General features: G+C 39.6%; 1 protein-coding gene across 5 annotated transcripts; it reads right to left on the bottom strand.

The window, feature by feature from the left end:
* Positions 1-439: 439 nt before the first annotated feature.
* On the bottom strand, positions 440-20143 carry LOC114321801 (protein tesmin/TSO1-like CXC 5). Of its 5 annotated transcripts, none has more exons than XM_028269020.2 (8): positions 19501-20130; positions 17853-17960; positions 12031-12208; positions 3133-3492; positions 2625-2728; positions 2353-2447; positions 1394-1790; positions 440-846 (listed from the first exon to the last, which is right to left on the bottom strand). In XM_028269020.2, exons 1-7 carry the CDS (start codon positions 19722-19724, stop codon positions 1777-1779), a joined length of 1083 nt encoding a protein of 360 aa, XP_028124821.2. In that variant the 5' UTR covers positions 19725-20130; the 3' UTR covers positions 440-846; positions 1394-1776. The 5 variants fall into 5 exon arrangements, with proteins under 5 accessions (XP_028124821.2, XP_028124823.2, XP_028124824.2 ...); XM_028269022.2 differs by having other exon boundaries at positions 3133-3276; positions 19501-20120; XM_028269023.2 differs by lacking the exon at positions 12031-12208 and having other exon boundaries at positions 3133-3276; positions 3372-3492; positions 19501-20019.
* Between the last annotated feature and the right edge of the window lie 267 nt (positions 20144-20410).

The following is a 20410-nucleotide window of genomic DNA, read 5'->3' as shown; positions in this document are numbered from 1 at the left end:
TTGTTTTATATGACTATTTTAGCCCCAATGGGACATCCCAAACAAATCACTATAGTAATGAAATATTTTTTTACACTTTTTTTTTTTAAAAGTTAAAAAATTATTAAAAAAATCAATTCCTAAACAGGCTCGTGTTTTCATGATAAACTACAAGTAGGTAAAATGCCATCGTTCCGAAAAAAAAAAAAAAAAAAATGAAAGAATAATCAAAAATCAATTTCCTTGGCATGTATATAAGGGACAATACCAGTTCATAATTTGGTTACCAAATAAAAAATAAAAAATAAATAAAATTATCATATTCCCCATGTTATCCAGTTCACTAATCCCACCTTCGTTTGAAAACAAGACAAATCTGTAGAAATCTCAGAGGGGCAAATTTGAGAAATTTGAAATGAATTGCATTTGCACCATACCAGGACAAAGACAAAGATGAAGCTGAGAAAAACGCTTCAAGTGAACCATAAATACATTAATGATCTTACAATATTAATGAAGGGTCTGTTGTGATTTATTCTTCGATCTACAATGGGACCCTAGATTGTATTATTACAGTAAACATTGCAGAGACAGAGAACATTTTCTGAATTACTTATCTGTCTTATTACATCTGTTTCTTGATCTCTGGTTGTATCTCTCCATTTGTATGCCGTGCCCTCGGGACTGTACTAAAAAGGACTGTACTACCGGCCTATGACATTTTGGCAACAACCTGATCAACAGATTTTACTATGCTCGTGCCATCGAGTTCCTTGTGACTAGTTTCAGTTTTTGTAGTCGTGACGCAATTCTCTGGTTCTTGTTGAATGCCTAATTTGATTTTTGGTGATGGAGAACACATGGCTTCTGCAAATGTGAACAACAATTTTTTTACGAAGTTGCAGGTGTCAAAGTTAATATTCATAAAAATGCATGAAGAAGTACAAAACAAACTGGTGTTTGCAAGTTTCATGAAACATGTTTTCAACACTCCCATTTTGTTTGTTTCAATGGAAAACATTTTCTAATATGAAAACATTTTCTACAGAAAACTTCTTTCAAACAATGTTTTCCGTAGAAAAGTTTTCTACTAGTAGTATTAGTGGTGGTGGTGAGATGGTATCATGCTTGAGGTGGAGGTGGCAGCGGCAGCAGAAGTATGGTGGCATTGGTAAGACTTTAGGCTGGAAAACTTGTTCCACGTTTCCACCCAAATAAGCTTGTTTTCCATTGACCATGGAAAATGTTTTCCATCGTACAAAATGCCAGAAAATGTTTTCCACCTAAACAAACAAAACGCCAATATTTCCAAAAATCTAAAGGAAACCCAAAGTGTCATGATATTCTATAGTAGAAACAAGTCAAAAAGTTTTTTACACAAAATATACCAAAAGGAATAGCAGAAGACCCTTACCTTTAATGCTTCCACAACTGATGAGCCTGTTGAGAAAATTCCAGAACTTTGTCAAGACAATCCTTTCCTACTCAGCATAAAGCTCTGTGAAGATCTGCCCTTGCGATGACTGATTAGTCAAGCTTCCATTACTTGCAGCAGCATCGGGAGACCCAGTTGCCATGACCATTGTGTCTTGTTCATCACACATCAGCGCAAGTGTTGAAGGAGACGGTGGCCTTCCAGTTTGTGCGTCACTTCCATCTGATCCAGAATTGCCTGCTGTGTCTACTTGGTCCCCGCTCAAACAATCATCGGGAATAGATGTTTGCACATTATCTTCTACTTTGCCATGTTTCTCTTGATCAGAAGAAACAAGAGAACTTTCAAGCTGATCTCCCTTTTTATCCATTTTTTTCTGAAATAATCAAACTGAAAAGTTCAAAAAACAAACCTTGTGCTCGATGAGAGCATACAGAACATATCTGTCATATTTCTTGTAATAAAATAAACTTCAGGAAAACAAAAAATAAAGAGAAGCAAAATACAGATCATCATGGAGAGACCTTTTGCAGCATATATGTGATTGACATCATATCAATGTGTAAAAATTAAAAATAGAAAATAAAAGATATCAATACAAGTTAGGTAAGCAAATTTGATTATAAACCAAGACCAAATCTCCCACTACCATTAAGAGTTTTCTAATACTGAAGGTATTAATTTAGGCAGTCATCAAAATGGCCATGTTAATGCACATTTAAAACAGAGAAAAAAGAATTGATAATAAACCAAGACAAATCTCCCACCGCCAATAAGAGTTTTAGGCAGTGAGCAAAATGGCCATGTTAATGCACACTTAAAACAGAGAAAGAAGGAAGAAGAAGTAAAAAAAGAAGAAGACAATAGCCATTTTTACTCTAGCTATAGCTATAGATAAAATCTGAGATGCAAAACAAGCTTGCATAATGTGTGTTGACCTGCAAGGGCCTTCGTAGCTTCTGCAGAAACTATGACCAAAAGTGAGCAGAGCTCCTTTACGTCCTGTGATTGAAGAACGTCTGCTGACGGAGACCTGCAAACATACACAGCAGTACTACTTAGTTCTTGAAAGCCAAAAAGGCAAGCTTTCATTCAATAGGCACAGTATAATTGCACAAAAAGTGGAGTAATTTCTTGCTACATACAAGAACATCAGAACATCACAAATATGAAGCATTACCTAAACCATATAACTTCAGGCAATACATACCTGTATATCAATTTGGAAGATCCCATAGATGATGCTGAAATAGTGCAAGAACCAGGAGCTGATAACAGTGAAGATGAGGTAGCAGGAGCTCTTAAACGGTTTTCCTGAGTGAAATAATAGCAATCAAATACTAAGTTTCTTAGCTAATGAAGATGGAGGAAAACAAAAGCGTATTTGAAATCTTATTTGAAGTTGCAAGGTTCAAGGAATTTTCTTAAACGTCCAACCAAACAAAAGAGTAAAGTCAAGCTACATCACTTTGCCACCTAAAATAGAATTGCAAATAAGTTGTGTCCATTCAAGGAGAAATAGAATTACATAAATAATTTGCACCAACGGGTATAGCACTACATTAACATTTAACTTAAAAAACAATCAACTTAGAAAATGAAAAGAAAAATCTAAATTAGATGTAAAGGTAAATGTTTACTAGGATCAACCAGTCAGTTTTCTATAATGAAAAACCAGACATGACATTGCTATATTTAGAAATCTTAGAAAGATGAACCTGTTGAAACTGTGTAATCCTATGAATAGATTGATCGCTGGCTGTTCCACCGAAAAAAAGTTTCTGATTTTTTCTCTTCTTTAATGCTGGAAGGGTACCAAGATGTGAAGTCCCAATGGCCCCGTTAATTGCTGCGTTGGCTGCCTGTTGAATGTAAGACATAAAATTAGCATGGTCCCCATGGAAAAGAGCCTTTCTCTCTTCATTTTCTTCAAAGTTTTTGCAGTCCATGCATTTACAATTTTCAGAACACAGAACGTTGGCCTGAAAGCACTCGCAATACTTCTTGAGACACCCTGATTTTTTACAGTTACATCCTTTGTTGTGTATTGCCATTGCTGTAACCTCCCTTGCCTCTTCCTGCATTAGTTTTGTGAGTTCAACTACATGTCATTCTTACTGAGAAAGATTGATGTTTTAAAAATAAAATACAGATGTTAACCAAGGAATTATCAAATTTCAATAAACAATGAAACAAAACAAAATCCCTTTTATAGAAGCCTAATGTTTTGACCAAAGAGAAATAAAAAGGACTTGTGCCACAGTGAGAAACTTTGGACACATACAAGAATAAACAGGCTAACATTTAACACTGAGACCCATCCATTCAAAGGAAAAGTTCATCATAGAGGATATAAATTACTATACTTGAGAGAGAGAGAGAGCTTTATTATTAGCAATGTTAAAATTTATGTATTATTGATTGATATATATTTTGATGTATTGTATGTACATTATATAGGAGATGGAGATGTGAAGTGGAGGTGGAGTGGTGGAGTAGGTGAAGTGGAGTGTGTAGTGGAGTAGGTGAAGTGGAGGTGGAGTGGTGTAGTGGGTTAGGTTTAGTGGAGTAGGTTTAGGCGTACATTAACAGCCCCCTCAAACTCAAGGAGGATAGGAACTAACCAACTTGAGTTTGAAGAGAGTAACAAAACAGGAAAGTAAACTGATAAATAAAATAAAACAGGATAGGAGACACGGTATGGTCGTGTCAGACCGATGTAGCAAACAGTTTATGGGGTCATGTCGGACCGTTGTAGCAGACAGTTTACAGGGTCATGTCGGACCGTTGTAGCAGACACTGTGTGGTCGTGTCAGACCGATGTAGAAGACAGTTTATGGGGTCATGTCGGACCGATGTAGAAGACAGTTTACGGGATCATGTCGGACCGTTGTAACAGACACTGTTGTGACAGTTGTTGTGACAGTTTACGGAGTCTTGCTGGACCCTTGTAGAAACTAACCGGAATCAATGTCGGGACAGTTTACAGAGTCTTGTCGGACCCTTTGAAGGAGCGAACCGGAATCAATGTCGGGACAGTTTACTGAGTCTTGTCGGACCCTTGAAGGAGCTAACCGGAATCAATGTCGGGACAGTTTACAGAGTCTTGTCGGACCCCTGAAGGAGCTAACCGGAATCAGTGTCGGGACAGTTTACAGAGTCTTGTCGGACCCCTAAAAAGTCGCACCCTCAAAAGGTGTGCCCAATTTTTCAAAAGGCGTGCCATCAAAAGGCGTGCCTATCAAAAGGAGCGCCCATGTTGTCGGCGAGCGCCGAGAGGCGCATGATGCGCGTGTCTGCCTCGGCTATTTAACCAAGGTTGAGGCGGAGGCTGTGCAAACCAGTCTGAAACCGCCGAAAGTCCTTTGAAAAAACTCTTCCGTTTCTGAGAAAGAGATTCTGGAACACTCTGTTGCCATTCTGTAACCAACCCTTCTCTGAAACACTCAGCAACCCATAACATGGCCTCGTCTTCCCGTTCAGCTACCTAGAATATGGCCTCTTCGTCCCGTGGTCTGCTCACTCTCTTTCCCGACCTCAACGAGTCAACAAGAGAGATAACTGGTGCGGTGGCCAGTGAACCTCAACCAAGCGCCTCTGGTTTTGCTCCGTTGAACTTTCCGATGCGGTCGGTGGAGCAAAAAATGGCGGTGCAAACTGATATTGAGGCCAATCAGTATACTTTGAAGTCATGTGTGGAGACCATAACGGCGGTCACAAACCTGTCGCACCGGCTGCAGAGTAGGACAAATGAGGTGCAGCAGTTAAACACCCAGCTGGCTCTGCTCCAACGCATGTATAAGGATGCGCGAGCAGAGATAAGTGTGCTAAAAGCGGAAAATAAGGAGCTGAAGCGGAAGGCCACCGTTATGTTCCGATTTGGAGGTCTGCCATATGCTGTAGTGGAAGAGCAGGGAGGAGTGATCGTGCCCAGTGGAGTGGGAAACACGGAGGCAACACCGTCAAGGGCCGCCCAGGACGGAGGCAAAAAGAAGAGACCGGCGGCAGAGTAGTGGAAGTGAGGTTGGTGGGTGGCCGTCTACAGAAAAGAAAACAAATGTTTTGGTGTTTGTTTTGTTTTGTTTTGTTTTGTTTTTTTTTGTGTTTTTTTTTTTTTTTTTTTTGTGTGTTGGGTTTGGAATGGTGAGCGGGGTGAATCCCTGATATGAATAAAACAAGTGTGTTTTTGCAAACTCGAATGGGAGGTGTGGTAATGTAGAAAAATCAACTGGAATGAATGTAGTTTTTTTTTTTTTTTTTTTTGTGGTGGTGAAAATAAGAATAATAATAATAAATAAAATGAAGTGGTGGAAGCCCGTGGAATCAATGAAGGCTAGTATAATATATTGGAGTGGGGAAAAGAATGATGGGAATGTTGAGTATATAATAAAATAAAAATGGGTATTTGAAAGAGATTAAAAAAGGGGTTCAGAGAAAATAAATAAAAATAATAGATTTGGAAATCAAACGGAAGAAAGAGAGAGGGCAAGCCCACGTGGGTGGCTTCTTTTTTTTTTTTTTTTTTTTAAAGATAAAATAAAATAATAAAATAAAGAAAGTGTCATAAAAGGGATCAAAGAGCACATGGGTTCTGAGGTTGTTCATAATAATAATAAGAATAAAAGGAATTAGTGGAGAGAGGGAGATTTCAGAGAGCAGAGAGAAGGGAGATGCATGAGGCATGTGAGGTGTAAAGTGGAGGATAAAATAAGAAAAAGGTAAGGAAGGTGATGATGTCTGTCCCTTGGCACAAAAAAGGGTACCACTACCACTCTCTCTATGCTGGACAAGACCCAGGTACCAACTTGCTTTGCACTCCATTTGAAGACGGTCAACAAAAGAGCAACTTGTGCCGAACTTGATGGTGCTTGGGGTTTCAACAGAGTCTCTTTGCTCTGTTTAGATTGCATGTAAGTTTCATTCAGATTTTCAACGCTTTCATAGAGATTTCCAAGGCTGCCAATCATGCTGGTATTGGCGAGGAGCCTGACTACAGTCCCAACAGGAAGAGAAAGAATGTTGAAGAGGAAGTCCACAAAGTCTTTTCCAGCTTCTGCAAAGAGGACCTTGTGGGCCTTTGTGTCAATGAGTAGCTTCAAGCTCACCTTGGAGGATGACATGGCTGTTAACTTGACTGTGCAGGGACACTAACCGAATGGCTCAAGAATTGTCGCCGCCAAAGGGAAAGCACTGTTACGGACACAGAATCACAGAGATCTCTTCTATACATGTTCAAGTTGTAGAGAGAGAGACAAAGAGAGAGAGAGAGATTAAGAAGGAAGGATGTTGTTGAAGGTTCCTTCATCGTCATGCAATGCCGGGAACATTCAAGCCCTAAAGAAGCAGTGCCAATTTCTGGGCGCTTCTTCGAGGCTCGTCTCAATTCGCCGACGAAACGCTTTGTTTTCTTCTTCTTGTTCGTTTCTGTCTCCGTCTTCTGTGAGAGCTCCTCTTCCGATTCTGGCGGTGGCCACCGAAGAGAGAGAGCCCAAGGGCTTCGACAACAACTTGGCGGACCGTCTCCGCCTTGGGAGCTTGACCGGCGACGGCCTCTCCTATAAGGAGAAGTTCATTGTCAGGTGTTATGAGGTTGGGATTAACAAAACTGCTACTGTTGAAACCATTGCTAATCGTTTGCAGGAGGTGGGATGCAATCATGCTCAGAGAAAGTGAGGTGCCAAGAGGGAGAGGGAGGTTTGAATTGGTTGAGATTCGGCGGGCGGTCAAGGCAAGGTTGCCGCCCGCCGGAAGGCGAAGAACACCAAGATCTTTAACCTTGCTCTGATACCATGTTAAAATTTATGTATTATTGATTGATATATATTTTGATGTATTGTATGTACATTATATAGGAGATGGAGATGTGAAGTGGAGGTGGAGTGGTGGAGTAGGTGAAGTGGAGTGTGTAGTGGAGTAGGTGAAGTGGAGGTGGAGTGGTGTAGTAGGTGAAGTGGAGTGTGTAGTGGAGTAGGTGAAGTGGAGGTGGAGTGGTGTAGTGGGTTAGGTTTAGTGGAGTAGGTTTAGGTGTACATTAACAAGCAACATTTCAAATCTTTCACATTTCATAATTTTTCTTAAAAAGAAAATGCTCACTAGTCAATACTTAACATTGTACAAAATAAGTAACGTAGTGACCCACTAAACGTGATGGATATCTAGTAGCAGGTAGCTCTATCAATTTCAGTGTGCAATAATAACATGAATCATGGAAATGGTAGCCATTCATATTTTATTTTTACATTAATGGTGATCATGATGAATGTAATGGTTCAACAAACAGACACTAGGTGATGGCAGCATAAATCTTGTTACTTGCAATGAAATCTTGTTACTTGCAATGGCAGGAGTTGGACTGTGGTATTTAAACATGCCCAATAATCAACTTAAAAAGCAACCAGGTTTGTGCATTTGGTTTATCCAAAAACCATTCATTCTTGCTAAATTTTCTAAAATAAACTTCTTCTCTTCTTTTTTTTCCTTTCTAAGAGGGATTTAATTTTTTTTATAAATAAAATAAAAGAAAAACATTTGTAAAGTTTTTCCAATTACGTTAAGCGATACATGATGGATTAAATCTGTTGTATTTATAATGGACATATGTATATGCCAATAATTATATCCTCTTCAACTAGTTCCTAATTCACGTACATATTCTGGCTTCCTCAGTAAACACTTAATCTGATAAGATCACAACTGTACGAGTAAAAATAGTGAATTTCCAGAGTTATCAAGACAAACAATTCATCCTGAAAGTATCAAATTTTGTTCCACGTGGAAGCCAAAAAAGCTAGCTAGTGCCCAACCAATTATAAAACCAAGCACTTGCAAACAAAATTTATCATGAAATTCCCATTTAAATTCCATAGAAATGGTGATTACCATTTGGATTGACATCATTCCACTCAATGTGGTATGCATAAGTGTTAGAATTTCCCATCTTTACCTTCACCTACTCCACTACACACTCCACTTCACCTACCTCCACTTCACCACACACTCCACTTCACCTAACCCACTATCACCTCCACTACACCTACTACCACATTTTCTTCTATATATAGATTGTATAGGAATTGTAATTCATCAATCTTGTAATACAGAATCATCACAATCAATCAATAATACATGAATTTTATCATGGTATCAGAGCAGGTTTAGAACCTAATACTTTCGCTTCACCGGCGGGCGGCAACCTCACCCTAGCCGTCCGCCGGATCTCAACCTATTCCGTTTATTTTCTACCCATACCTTTCCGCCATTGCCCTACCTCATCTTCGACGACATCGACAAATACTCCGTACCTGGATTTGGCCTTGAAATGGTCCTGTAATTCAGACCTCGCCATGCGAATCTCATCGAGAAGACCCGGAATCAAGAACTCCTCGGAATCGGACTGTACCTTCGTTGTGAGTAGCGGACGAGCCCAAGCAACAAGATTTTCTTGACCTGGTGGCTGTGACAAGTCCACGGGCTTTCTTCCCGTTAGGAGCTCAAGGAGGACTACACCGTCAGCGAGGTCGACAGTCCATGGGAAGAACATGGGAAGAACATGTCGGAGACTATGCAGTCAGGCGGATTGTCCCTAATGAATTCTTCGATCTGATTTTGGAGCAAAACGATGGCGTAACCGAGTTTGGCCATGAGTTTGGTCGCAGTCCCTCCATCGTCGTCGATGTTGTCTTCGATCTCCCTCCTCCGCCGTTGTCACTCTGACACGCCGGTCGCCTCTCTCACCTCCTCCACCACCCGCAGAGCTCTCACACATACAGCTTTCTCTCCCTCGGCTATCCGGCCGCACCACCCACCAAAGCTTCGGGCAGCTGAAACCTCTCCCTCGTTCTGGTTATCTATCTCTCTACATATGGCATATATCTGGCTCCTGAATGGGAAGGGACACATACTCACCAGAAATGAGAAAAGAAAACAAAGTTTTCTAATTATTATACACACTGTTTTGAGGGAAACATACTCTCTCTCTCTCTCAACCGACACACACTCTCTCTCTCGGTCACCCCCATTCACTTTTCTAATTATTATATACCTTTTTTCCATTCTCCAATATCATCACACCAGGCATCAACTTTTGTCCCCTCTCTTTTCCTTTCTTTATTTTTTTTTTTTCTTTTTACTCACCCATGTGACCCACGATTCTTTTCATTCCACTCTTGTTCCTCACTTTCTTTATTATATATATATATATATAAATATATTAAAAAAAAAAAAAAAAACAAAAAACCACATCATCTCTCTTCCGTTTGATTTCCAACTACATTATTTTTATTTTTTAATCTTTTTTTTTCAATTCCATTCATACCATATAGTTTTGCACACCAAACTATATTTTATTCATCTCAGGGATCCTCCCCGATCACCATTTTACACAAAACACAAAAAAAAAATAAAAAAAATAAAAAAAAAAATAAAACATAAAAAATAAAAAATAAAAATAAAAATAAAAATAACAAACACAACAACGGCTTTGTTTTCTTTTCTGCAGACGGCCACACACCGACATCCCTTCTCTACTCTGCCGCCGGTCTTTTCTTCTTGCCTCCGTCCTGGGCGGCCCTTGCCGGTGTTGCCTCCGTATTTCCCACTCCACTGGGCATGATCACTACTCCCTGCTCCTCCACTGCAGTATATGGCGGCCCTCCAAAACGGAACATTACGGTGGCCTTCCGCTTCAGTTCCTTGTTTTCCGCCCTTAGCACGCTTATCTCTGCTCGCGCATCCTTATACATGCGTTGGAGCAGAGCCAGCTGGGAATTTAACTGCTGCACCTCATTTGTCCTACTCTGCAGCCGGTTCGACAAATTTGTGACCGCCGTCATGGTTTCCACGCATGACTTCAGAGTATACTGATTAGCCTCAATATCAGTTTGCACCGCCATTTTTTGCTCCACCGACCGCATCGGAAAGTTCAATGGAGCAAAACCAGAGGTGTTTGGTTGAGGTTCACTGGCCTCCGCACCAGTTATTTCTCTTGTGGGCTCGTTCAGTTCTGGAAAGAGCGTGAGCAGGTTCTGGGTAGCTGGACGGGAAGAAGAGGCCATGTTTTTGGGTTGCTAAGTGTTTCAGCGAAATAGCAATTTCAGACTGGTAATGTTCGGAAGGGTTGGTGACAGAATGGCAACAAAGTGTTCCACAGTTTCTCTCTCCGCAGAGGCAGAGTTTTTCAGCGAAGGGTTGGTTTCAGAGGTTTCAGAATGGTATGCCTCAGCCTTCGTCTTGGTTAAATAGCCGAGGCAGCCACGCATATCGCGCGCCTTTTGCCGCCCGACAAACTGGCACGCCTTTTCATGGCACATCTTTTGATAAAGTGGACACGCCTTTTGATGGCACGCCTTTTGATGAATTGGGCACGCCTTTTGATGGCACGCCTTTTGACAAAATTGGGCACACCTTTTGAGGGTGCGACTTTTTTAAGGGTCCGACAAGACTCTGTAAACTGTCCTGACATAGATTCCGGTTAGTTTCTACAAGGGTCCGACAAGACTCTGTAAACTGTCCCGACATAGATTCCGGTTAGTTTCTACAAGGGTCCGACAAGACTCTGTAAACTGTCCCGACATTGTTTCCGGTTAATTTCTACAAGGGTCCGACAAGACTCTGTAAACTGTCCCGACATTGATTCCGGTTAGCTCCTTTATGGGTCCGACAAGACTCTGTAAACTGTCCCGACCTTGATTCCGGTTAGTTTCTACAAGGGTCCAACAAGACTCCGTAAACTGTCACAACAACTGTCACAGCATTGTCTACTACAACGGTCCGACATGACCCCATAAACTGTCTTCTACATCGGTCTGGCACCACCATACAGTGTCCTCTACAACGTTTTGACACCACCATACAGTGTCCTCTACAACGTTATGACACCCCATACAGTGTCTTCACCAACGGTCTGACACGACCATACAGTGTCTCCTATCCTTTTTTATTTTTATGTATTTTCTTGTTTTGTTACTCTCTCCAAACTCAAGTTGGTTAGTTTCTCTCCTCCTTGAGTTTGCGGGGGGCTGTTAGAATTTCCCATCTTTACCTTCACCTACTCCACTACACACTCCACTTCACCTACCTCCACTTCACCACACACTCCACTTCACCTAACCCACTATCACCTCCACTACACCTACTACCACATTTTCTTCTATATATAGATTGTATAGGAATTGTAATTCATCAATCTTGTAATACAGAATCATCACAATCAATCAATAATACATGAATTTTATCAATAAGTAAACGAGGAAATTTCAACAGCTCAACCAGTGGCAGCTGAAGTGAAAAATGAACTTTCAGATGATATTAAATTACCAACCTCAGTGACCGGCTCCTAAGAGTTACCACCACATAAAAAAGACATTATGCTAAATTGAGGGCGCCAGAGTGGTAACACTGAATATTAAACAAAGCTCGAAAAAAAGAAAAGAAAGTGGACATCCAAACAAATGATACTTCTTATATATACTCAATAATGTGAAGAACCAGTACTTGGGTTAACACTAAGCTGATTTGCTAAAATCCGCAAGAACAGTGACCGAGCAAAGAAAAACATTAATATTAACATCATAAACTAGATAGAATTGTTTCATCATTGAGGGAGTCAGTCCACATACCCTACCATCCTGTGATTTATGTGGACTGTTAGCAATCTTTGGTTGGAAAGCATTTGGGTTACGCTCTAATGTCGCTCCAACAGCCTCTTGCCTAGCAGCATCATGCTCAACATTATTGTGACAATTTGTGCAGTTGCAAGCATCACAATAAATCCCTGCAGCAAAGCACTCACAGTACCTGATAATTTTTAAAAGTCGGCATTATAATGACTAAACAACTTCATTTAGTCAAATTACAACATCATTTAGTCAAATTACATATCATTTAGTCAGAAAGAAAAGAAAATAAATGATGATTCAGCACATAACATCATTTAGTCAAATTACATATGTATTAGATTTTTAATGAGCAGGCATCTGTGATACTATTACCTTGTGTGACACTCATTAATTAATATTGGGCCTTTTTAAAAAAAAAATATTTTGATCTTATAGAAACACAGACAAACACACATCAGTAGTTTTTTGTACATCCACACCAGGCGTCAAAAAATCAATATAGAGGACTGTAAGTTTTCTGAATGAATCTGTATATTCAATTATGTTACTTTACAAGGAGGTCACTAGTTTATATAACCCTAAACCTATGACTGAAAAAGGAAAATACGAAAAAGGAAATACAGCCAAATAGTTACACCACACTCTTTCCTAATTCTATACACAATACAATCACTTAAAAAATATGAGGAAGAAGAATTCCGAAAAATATGAGGAAGAAGGAATATATTTCTGTTATATTCAAAACTTCTTATCTTACAAGACCAAATGACACTCCTTATATAGGAGATATTACAAACATCATTATAACCCATTATATGCCACTTACATATTATATATTACCACTATCTACCACTAACATATTATCACATATTCTATACATGCCACTATCTACCACCAACACCACTATCACATATTCTATACATGCCACTATCTACCACCAACACCACTATCATATTATATACATGCCACTATCTTATTATTAACACAAATTTCCAGCACAATCTTCCCTAATTCTATACACAATATATTCTCACACTCCCGCTCAAACTCAAGGTGTTTTAGCAGAAAACACTAAGAGTTTGCTAAGAAGAAACTAAAACGAAGCGGTAGTGTCAGTCTTGGTAGAGAAGTCCCCAAATTGCAAAGCCAAAGAGACAAAAGGAAGCGAGATAGAGCCAGACTGCAGATGCTGTCGGACAAAGTGACAATCAATCGCAATGCGTTTCGTCCGTTCATGGAAGATAGTATTGTGGGCAATCTGAATAGCACTGCGGTTGTCACAATAGAGGGAGGTCGGAGAAGACTAAGGGCCACCCAAATCAAATAAGAGACAACGAAACCAAACAATCTCAGCAGTAACATGAACCATAGCACGGTACTCCGCTTCAACAGTAGAGCGAGCAACAACAGTTTGTTTCTTGCTTTTCCAAGAGATCAAGGAATCGCTAAGAAACATACAGAAACCAAACGTGGACTTGCGATCAGTAACATCACCAGCCCAATCAGAATCAGCATAGGCCACCAAATCCAGAGAGGAAGTAGAGGACAATAGTAAACCCTGAAAAATAGTACCTCGGAGATTGTGAAGAATCCGAACCAATGCAGGCCAATGTGGGAAGTGAGGAGCAGAAACAAACTGGCTAACCACATGAACAACATAGGCAAGATCAGGACGAGTAACCGTCAGATAAACTAAGCAACCCACAAGCTCGCGATATAAAGTGGGATCATCTAGAGAGACACCATTAGTAGAGTTGAGCTTCACATTAAACTCAGTAGGTGTATCAGAAACCTTAGTATCAGTAAGACCAGCACGGTGAATGACCTCATTAGCATACTTAGCTTGAGACAGAAAATAGCTTTTTGGAGAAGAAGCAACTTCCATACCAAGAAAATACCGCAAAGGACCAAGATCCTTCATCTCGAAGGTGCAAAAGAGATGCTGCTTGACCTCAGAGACAGCAGAAGAGTCAGAGCCAGTGATGATCATATCATTCACATATAGTAATAATGCAACAAATCCGGCTGAGGTGTGGAGAAGAAATAAAGCAGAGTCTTGGGCACAAGGATGAAACCCAAACTCAGTAATAGCAGTCTAAAAGGGATCATACCAAGCACAAGGAGACTGCTTCAGACCGTACAGAGCACGCCGAAGGCGACAAACCTGTCCAGAGGAATGGTGAAGGCCAGAGGGAGGACGCATGTAAACCTCCTCAGTGAGATGGCCATTAAGAAAAGCATTCTTAATATCCATCTAATAAAGAGGCCAAGAACGAACAGCAGCGACAAAGATCAAAGTACGGACAATGTCATTTTGGCAACAGGAGCAAAAGTTTCCTCATAATCAATGCCATACTCCTGTGAGAAACCTTTGGCAACTAGACGAGCTTTGTAACGCTCAAGAGAACCATCAGAATGAGTCTTGACTTTGTAGACCCATTTGCAACCAACCAAATTATTACCAGCAGGCAAAGGAACCAACTCCAAAGTACTAGTTTTCTGTAAAGCAGACAACTCATCCTCCATAGCTTGAACTCAATGAGGATCCTGGCAAGCTTCCTTATAAGACTGAGGTTCTGAAAAAAAGTGAATAGCAGACAAAAAAGTACGATAGGAAACAGAAAAACATGTATTAAACCAACCCAACCTGTTTGGAGGATGACGCGCTCGAGTAGGATATCGGTGTGCAGCAGGATTAGAGTCGTCAGAAGCAGGAGGATTAGCAGTAGGGGTAGAGACAACCGGTGGAGGAGGAGCCTTGCGACGAGAATAAACTAACAACGAAGGAGAAGAAAAAACCAAAGGAGGAGAAGTAGCTAGAGGTGAAGCAGGAGGAGAAGATGAACAAGCTTAGGAGGAATTATGGAGATGTACTCATCAGATAGGACCTCAGAAGGAAACAGATCAATATGAACTAAATCCTCTTTGGAAACTAGAGCGGTGAGAGGAGGAAACTAAAAGTAAGGTAGACGTTCAAGAAAAGAAACATGACATGAGACATAAAGACGACGGGAAACAAGGTCGTAACACCGATAGCCTTCTGAATAGGACTATAACCCAAAAAGACACAGAGGACAGACCGGACACTAAGTTTGGTCCTATCTTTGCGGGAAAAAAGGACAAAACAGGAAGACCCAAACACACGAAGAAGGGAGTAGTTAGGAATTTGGGAAAACAAAGCCTTATAAGGAGACCGACCAGAAAGAAGAGGAGTATGCATGTGGTTGAGAAGAAAAGCAACAATAAGAACTGCCTCTCCCCAAATTGGAATCGGAACTGAGGCAGAGAGAAGAAGAGACCTAGTTGTCTCAAGGAGATGACGGTGTTTACGCTTGGCTCGACCATTTTGGGCAGGTGTATCTATACAGGATGTTTGGTGAATGGTACCCAAATTGGCCAAATACTCACAGAACTCATTTTTAAAATATTCCCCACCCAAGTCAGACCGTAACACTTTAATTGTAGACCAAAACTGAGTAGTAATCAAAGATTGAAAGATACGGTATATTTGATAGAAATCAGACTTATGAGCCATAAGATAAACCCAAGTATAACGGATGCAGTGATCAACAAATGACACATAGTATGCAAAACCCCCTTTGGTGAGAGCAGGAGAAAGGTCCCAAACATCAGTATGAACTAAAGAAAATGGTGTATCAGATACAGAAGTATTTTTTCGAAAAGGTAAGGCTGTCATTTTGGCAAGTTTACACCTCCGACATTCAGTAAGTTCACAAGGAGAAACTATACTCAATATACCAGACTGAGCTAAAGACCGTAAGCGATTAGCCGACAAATGCCCTAATCTAAAATGCCACAAGTAGAAAGAATTGGACAGAGAATCTAACCGAAAAGAGGAAAAATCAGTTAGAGAGGTTGTCATATACAGATACAAGCTCTCCACCACATAGAGGTCTTCAACTCTACAACCAGTGCTATTTAAACATCCGATCTTGCACATAACCGATAGAAAAAGAAAAGAGAACATCAAAACCACAGGCATCAAGCTGACTGATGGATAATAAACTGATAGATAGCTGAGAAACATAAAGGACAGATGGAATAGAGATAGCAGACATAGCAGACGGTAAGATAAACCCAATAGATATGACAGACATACCAGACCCATTAACAGTATTGGTAGTAATAGGAAAATAAGGAGTACAATTTTGAAGCAAAGAGAGATGGGGAGTCATATAATGAGAGGCACTCGAATCAAAAATCCAGACAGACGAAGAAATACTTAAAGAAGACCCAAGCAAACCTAAATGAAGAGAAGAAACAATGGAGGCAGACGGGGATGGCTGGGAGGTAGACAGTATATGCTGAAGTTGACTAATTTGAGCACTTGAAGAAGGCAAGTCAGGATCAAAAGCTACAGCGGATGCTGTTGAAGTTGCGGGAGGAACACAGAACTGATTCTGAGACTACTGAAGAGATGAGGCTGGCAGATGTCCCTTCTTGGGACAATGATACTTCCAACGGCTCCACTGATGGCAGAATACATACTCATCTAATGCTTTGGGCTTTGCAAGAGGCTGAAGCTGATGGGTATCCGACATCAAAGGTGTATTCATAAACAAGAACAATGAACACACAATATTTAGAAGTCAAATAGGCCCAACTGAAATCAGAGATATAAACTGTGGTCAAAACCGTAATAATGGAGAAACTCCAGAACGGGGTCAAAATACCAAATAAGAGAACCGTCAGATGGGTCAAGACCCAAACCTAGACCTAAATAGAGAGGGAGAGAGCCAATCCAGAGAATCAAAAGCCCAGAAGTCGACCGAGGCAATGAAGTTGATCAACGACGACAACAGACAGCTTCAAGTGGAGCTTCAACCGAGATCGAAGTAGATGACCCACGAGGGATTGCGTCTAAGACAGACGAGTCAGACTAGACCAGAAAACCAGACCAGTCGAACAACGATGACCCACGAAGTCGACCGAAGAGGGAGTGCGTCTGAGACAGACGAGGCATACCAGACCAAGCGAAACCCTAAGTGTGTCGCGAGGTGAACTAGAACCAGAGATCACGAACTAGTAAACCAGAAGATTGCACGATGGCGGCAAGGGTTTGAAAACTAGATCTGATACCATGTAAGTTTTCTAAATGAATCTGTATAGTCAATTATGTTTCTTTACAAGGAGGTCACCGGTTTATATAACCCTAAACCTATGACTGAAAAAGGAAAATACGAGAAAGGAAATACAGCCAAATAGCTACACCACAATCTTTCCTAATTCTATACACAATACAATCTTCTCTAATTCTATACACTATATTCTCACAAGAGGACCTGAAATATAATTGTCTGTTGCTTAACCAGTTGAATCCAAACAAACCATGTCATGAAGCAAGATGGACAATATTTGCAACCATTTTAGCATTCATCAAGTTCAATGATTTGGCATACAAAAATTTATGTACTCTTCAGTGTCCCATTAAGAACGTCATATAGAGGAAAGAGAAGGAATGGCAAACCCTCTTCCCAATAAGTCAATACATGAGAGAGAGAGAGAGAATTTGTACAGTAACAATTCAGTCTCCCGCAAATAATAGTTCAGAAAAGCTAAAAAATACAAAGATCTTGGATGCTCTACTTGAAGCATACTAAACTGAGCATTTGACACAACCAAAGCTTTGGCAGATAAAATGTTTGTTCCAGCATGACCTCACTGCAAGAGTATCCTTCCAGCAGGGGGTGGGGTGATTATGTTATGCTAATGAGAACCAGTGGCTCGAGCTCCAAAGCTGAAGGTACCCACAATCAAAGCAGTGTATTGATTAAAATTCATACTGGAGGCAATGAACTTACAACTTCAAGCATCGAGAATTTCTGCAATGGCACTGCTTTTGTTTCTTTGGAGTACCATCCTTTACTTCAATGTTATTCTGTTGTTGTGATTTTGGAGACTCCATTGTGCTAATGAAACATATATTTGCACAAAGCAGATAAAATAGAATAAAATCGTTAAAAAGTATACTCAAATGCTCTCATAAGGGTATTATACTCTCAAAAGAAAAATAGACAAACATGGTCATGTGTTTGTCAGTACAAAACAAACCATCATTGCATGAAGTAAAGAAACAATCAAACAAATAAGGATCAAAACTAAGTGAAAATCAACCAAAAAAGAACACAGCAAACATCATCTGCACAAGTTTCCTCAAGTAATGTGGTTGAACACAATCCTATACAATGACCAATGGATCTTTCTCCACTAATATAAAACTAGATTTTACAAACACCAGTTGATGGAAAATCAATTTTAGGCCTTTCTCAACAAATAAAGTGGCTCAAATGGCCAAAACGACGTCGTTTTGAGTACAGAACAACATAAAAATGGCCAAAACGACGTCGTTTTGGCCATTTGAGCCACTTTTGAGCCACCAAATTTGAGCTACGAGACATTTTCCTAAAACTAATCCTCTTCCTTACAACTTTTTTTTTTTTTTTTTTTATATTGTCAAAATAAAAGTAATGCATATTTATACATATTAATCCTATTTTCTTTCAGCTTTTTAGTTTTGGGAACTCTACATCCTTAAATCCAATTTGTTTGTCAATATAGATTTTTACAAAATATATATATTTTTTTACACTTCTTTTCCAATATATAGAATATGGGAAAAAGATTTCTTATTGCTTTGATAAAACAAAATACGAATGTAATTATATTTTGTTTATTATTGTGTCTCTCCTGCATCATGTCATCAGTTTTTTTTTTTTTTTTTTTTTTGAAATATCATATTGGTACAAATCTAAAAAAAATCATATTGGTATGTCCATATTGTAATCTATGGCATCTGTATCCATACTTCGTGGGTCAGCAAGCTCAATCATGTCTGTGCCCCATAATAAGAAAATTGGACAGATTCTTCATATAAGAGTTTTTGAGGATTGATATCTTTTAGTTAGGCAAATCTAGATAATCTCCCATCCTCTTCCTTTTCTTCTTTTGTTTAGCAGTCTTGCTGACAATCAAATAAATTATAAAAAAAATAAAAATAAAAAAACCCAAATACCATATGTTCAACTAAATTTACAACAAACCCCATATCATTATCTTTCTATACAAATACAACTGAGCTATCAGCAGTTAGAGATGTGACATAATGGAGATTTTTTCAACCAAAAAAAAAAAAAATCATTTTTTTTATTTGGTTACCCATAGAAATATGAATAGGTACAAATTTACAAGTAATTTCAAACAACTTAACGTGACCATGCATAACAATCAATCTTAAATTTTGACAGTATATAAGTAGAATTTTTGTATATTACCAAGTTCCATTAGAGATTTCCACTAATCACCACATTTTTATATACATTTCCATTCTCATATCAATTAACATTTAAAATCTTCACTTCATTAATATATATACATTCATTCCATACTCAAATGAAAAGCTCATCAAAACAAATCTCAAAAAACAAAAGTTAAAGAGAAGATAGAACGTACGCTACTGGCAATGGATGCGCCGCCCGTAGCCGCCGTTGCCGTTTTGACTGCGGCGGCGGTGGTGGTGATTGTGGCTTTGCTAATGCAAGCAATTTCGCTTGTAATTGAGCTTGGGGATGCGCCGGTAATATTGCATTCGCCGAAGCTCTGCACATCGCGGTGAATTCGAGTTGTTTAGCGAGCTTCCTCTGTGGAAAATCAGACACCGTCGCACTTTGCTCCATTACTCCTCCAAATTCGATTCGGATTCGCCTTCGATCACCGCATAAACCCTAAAACAATGCTCACATGCTCACAATTCCAAAAATTCATACAAAATTTTTTAACATCTCCCCAGGCAAATACATTACAAATGTGGAGATTATAGAGCTCGGAGTGTCGCCGGAGTCTGTCAAAGTCGCCGGAAAGTATTCGAGACTCGCCGGACGGTGTATTGAGAGAGAGAGAGAGAGCTGGGAGGCTACTCTCCCTGGTTGTTGTCTCTCTCTCTCTGTCTTCAATCTTCTGAAATTCAACCTCGTAAATGAATTGGACGGTGGGGATGAAGGGTGATGGTAATCGGACGGTCAAAATTGACAAGAAATTATCTACGGACGGGAGTTTAGGAAGGGTGGTTGTTGGTCAACAGCTGTTGGATTAACATAATTAGTTCCCTCTTAAAGTTCTAACACAAAATAGTGAACGGGAAAAATGAAAAAAAAAGGACAAATTACAAAAACACCTTTTGAGGATTGGTAAAAATATGGATTTTTTTCTGAAGTTTGAGAAATTATATCTTGTCTCCTGAGGTTTATATTTTCATAATAAATTGTCTCTTGAGGTTTTTATTTTTATATAGATTCTCTCCTAATTTTTCCTAATTTGTTATGAAAATTTGACCCGCAAAGGTAATTTGTAATTTCTCAGCCCT

Source organism: Camellia sinensis, chromosome 13, assembly GCF_055761805.1.
Source record: "Camellia sinensis isolate YWXY chromosome 13, ASM5576180v1, whole genome shotgun sequence".
Lineage (NCBI taxonomy): Eukaryota > Viridiplantae > Streptophyta > Magnoliopsida > Ericales > Theaceae > Camellia > Camellia sinensis.
This window is presented reverse-complemented; position numbering and strand designations above follow the sequence as displayed.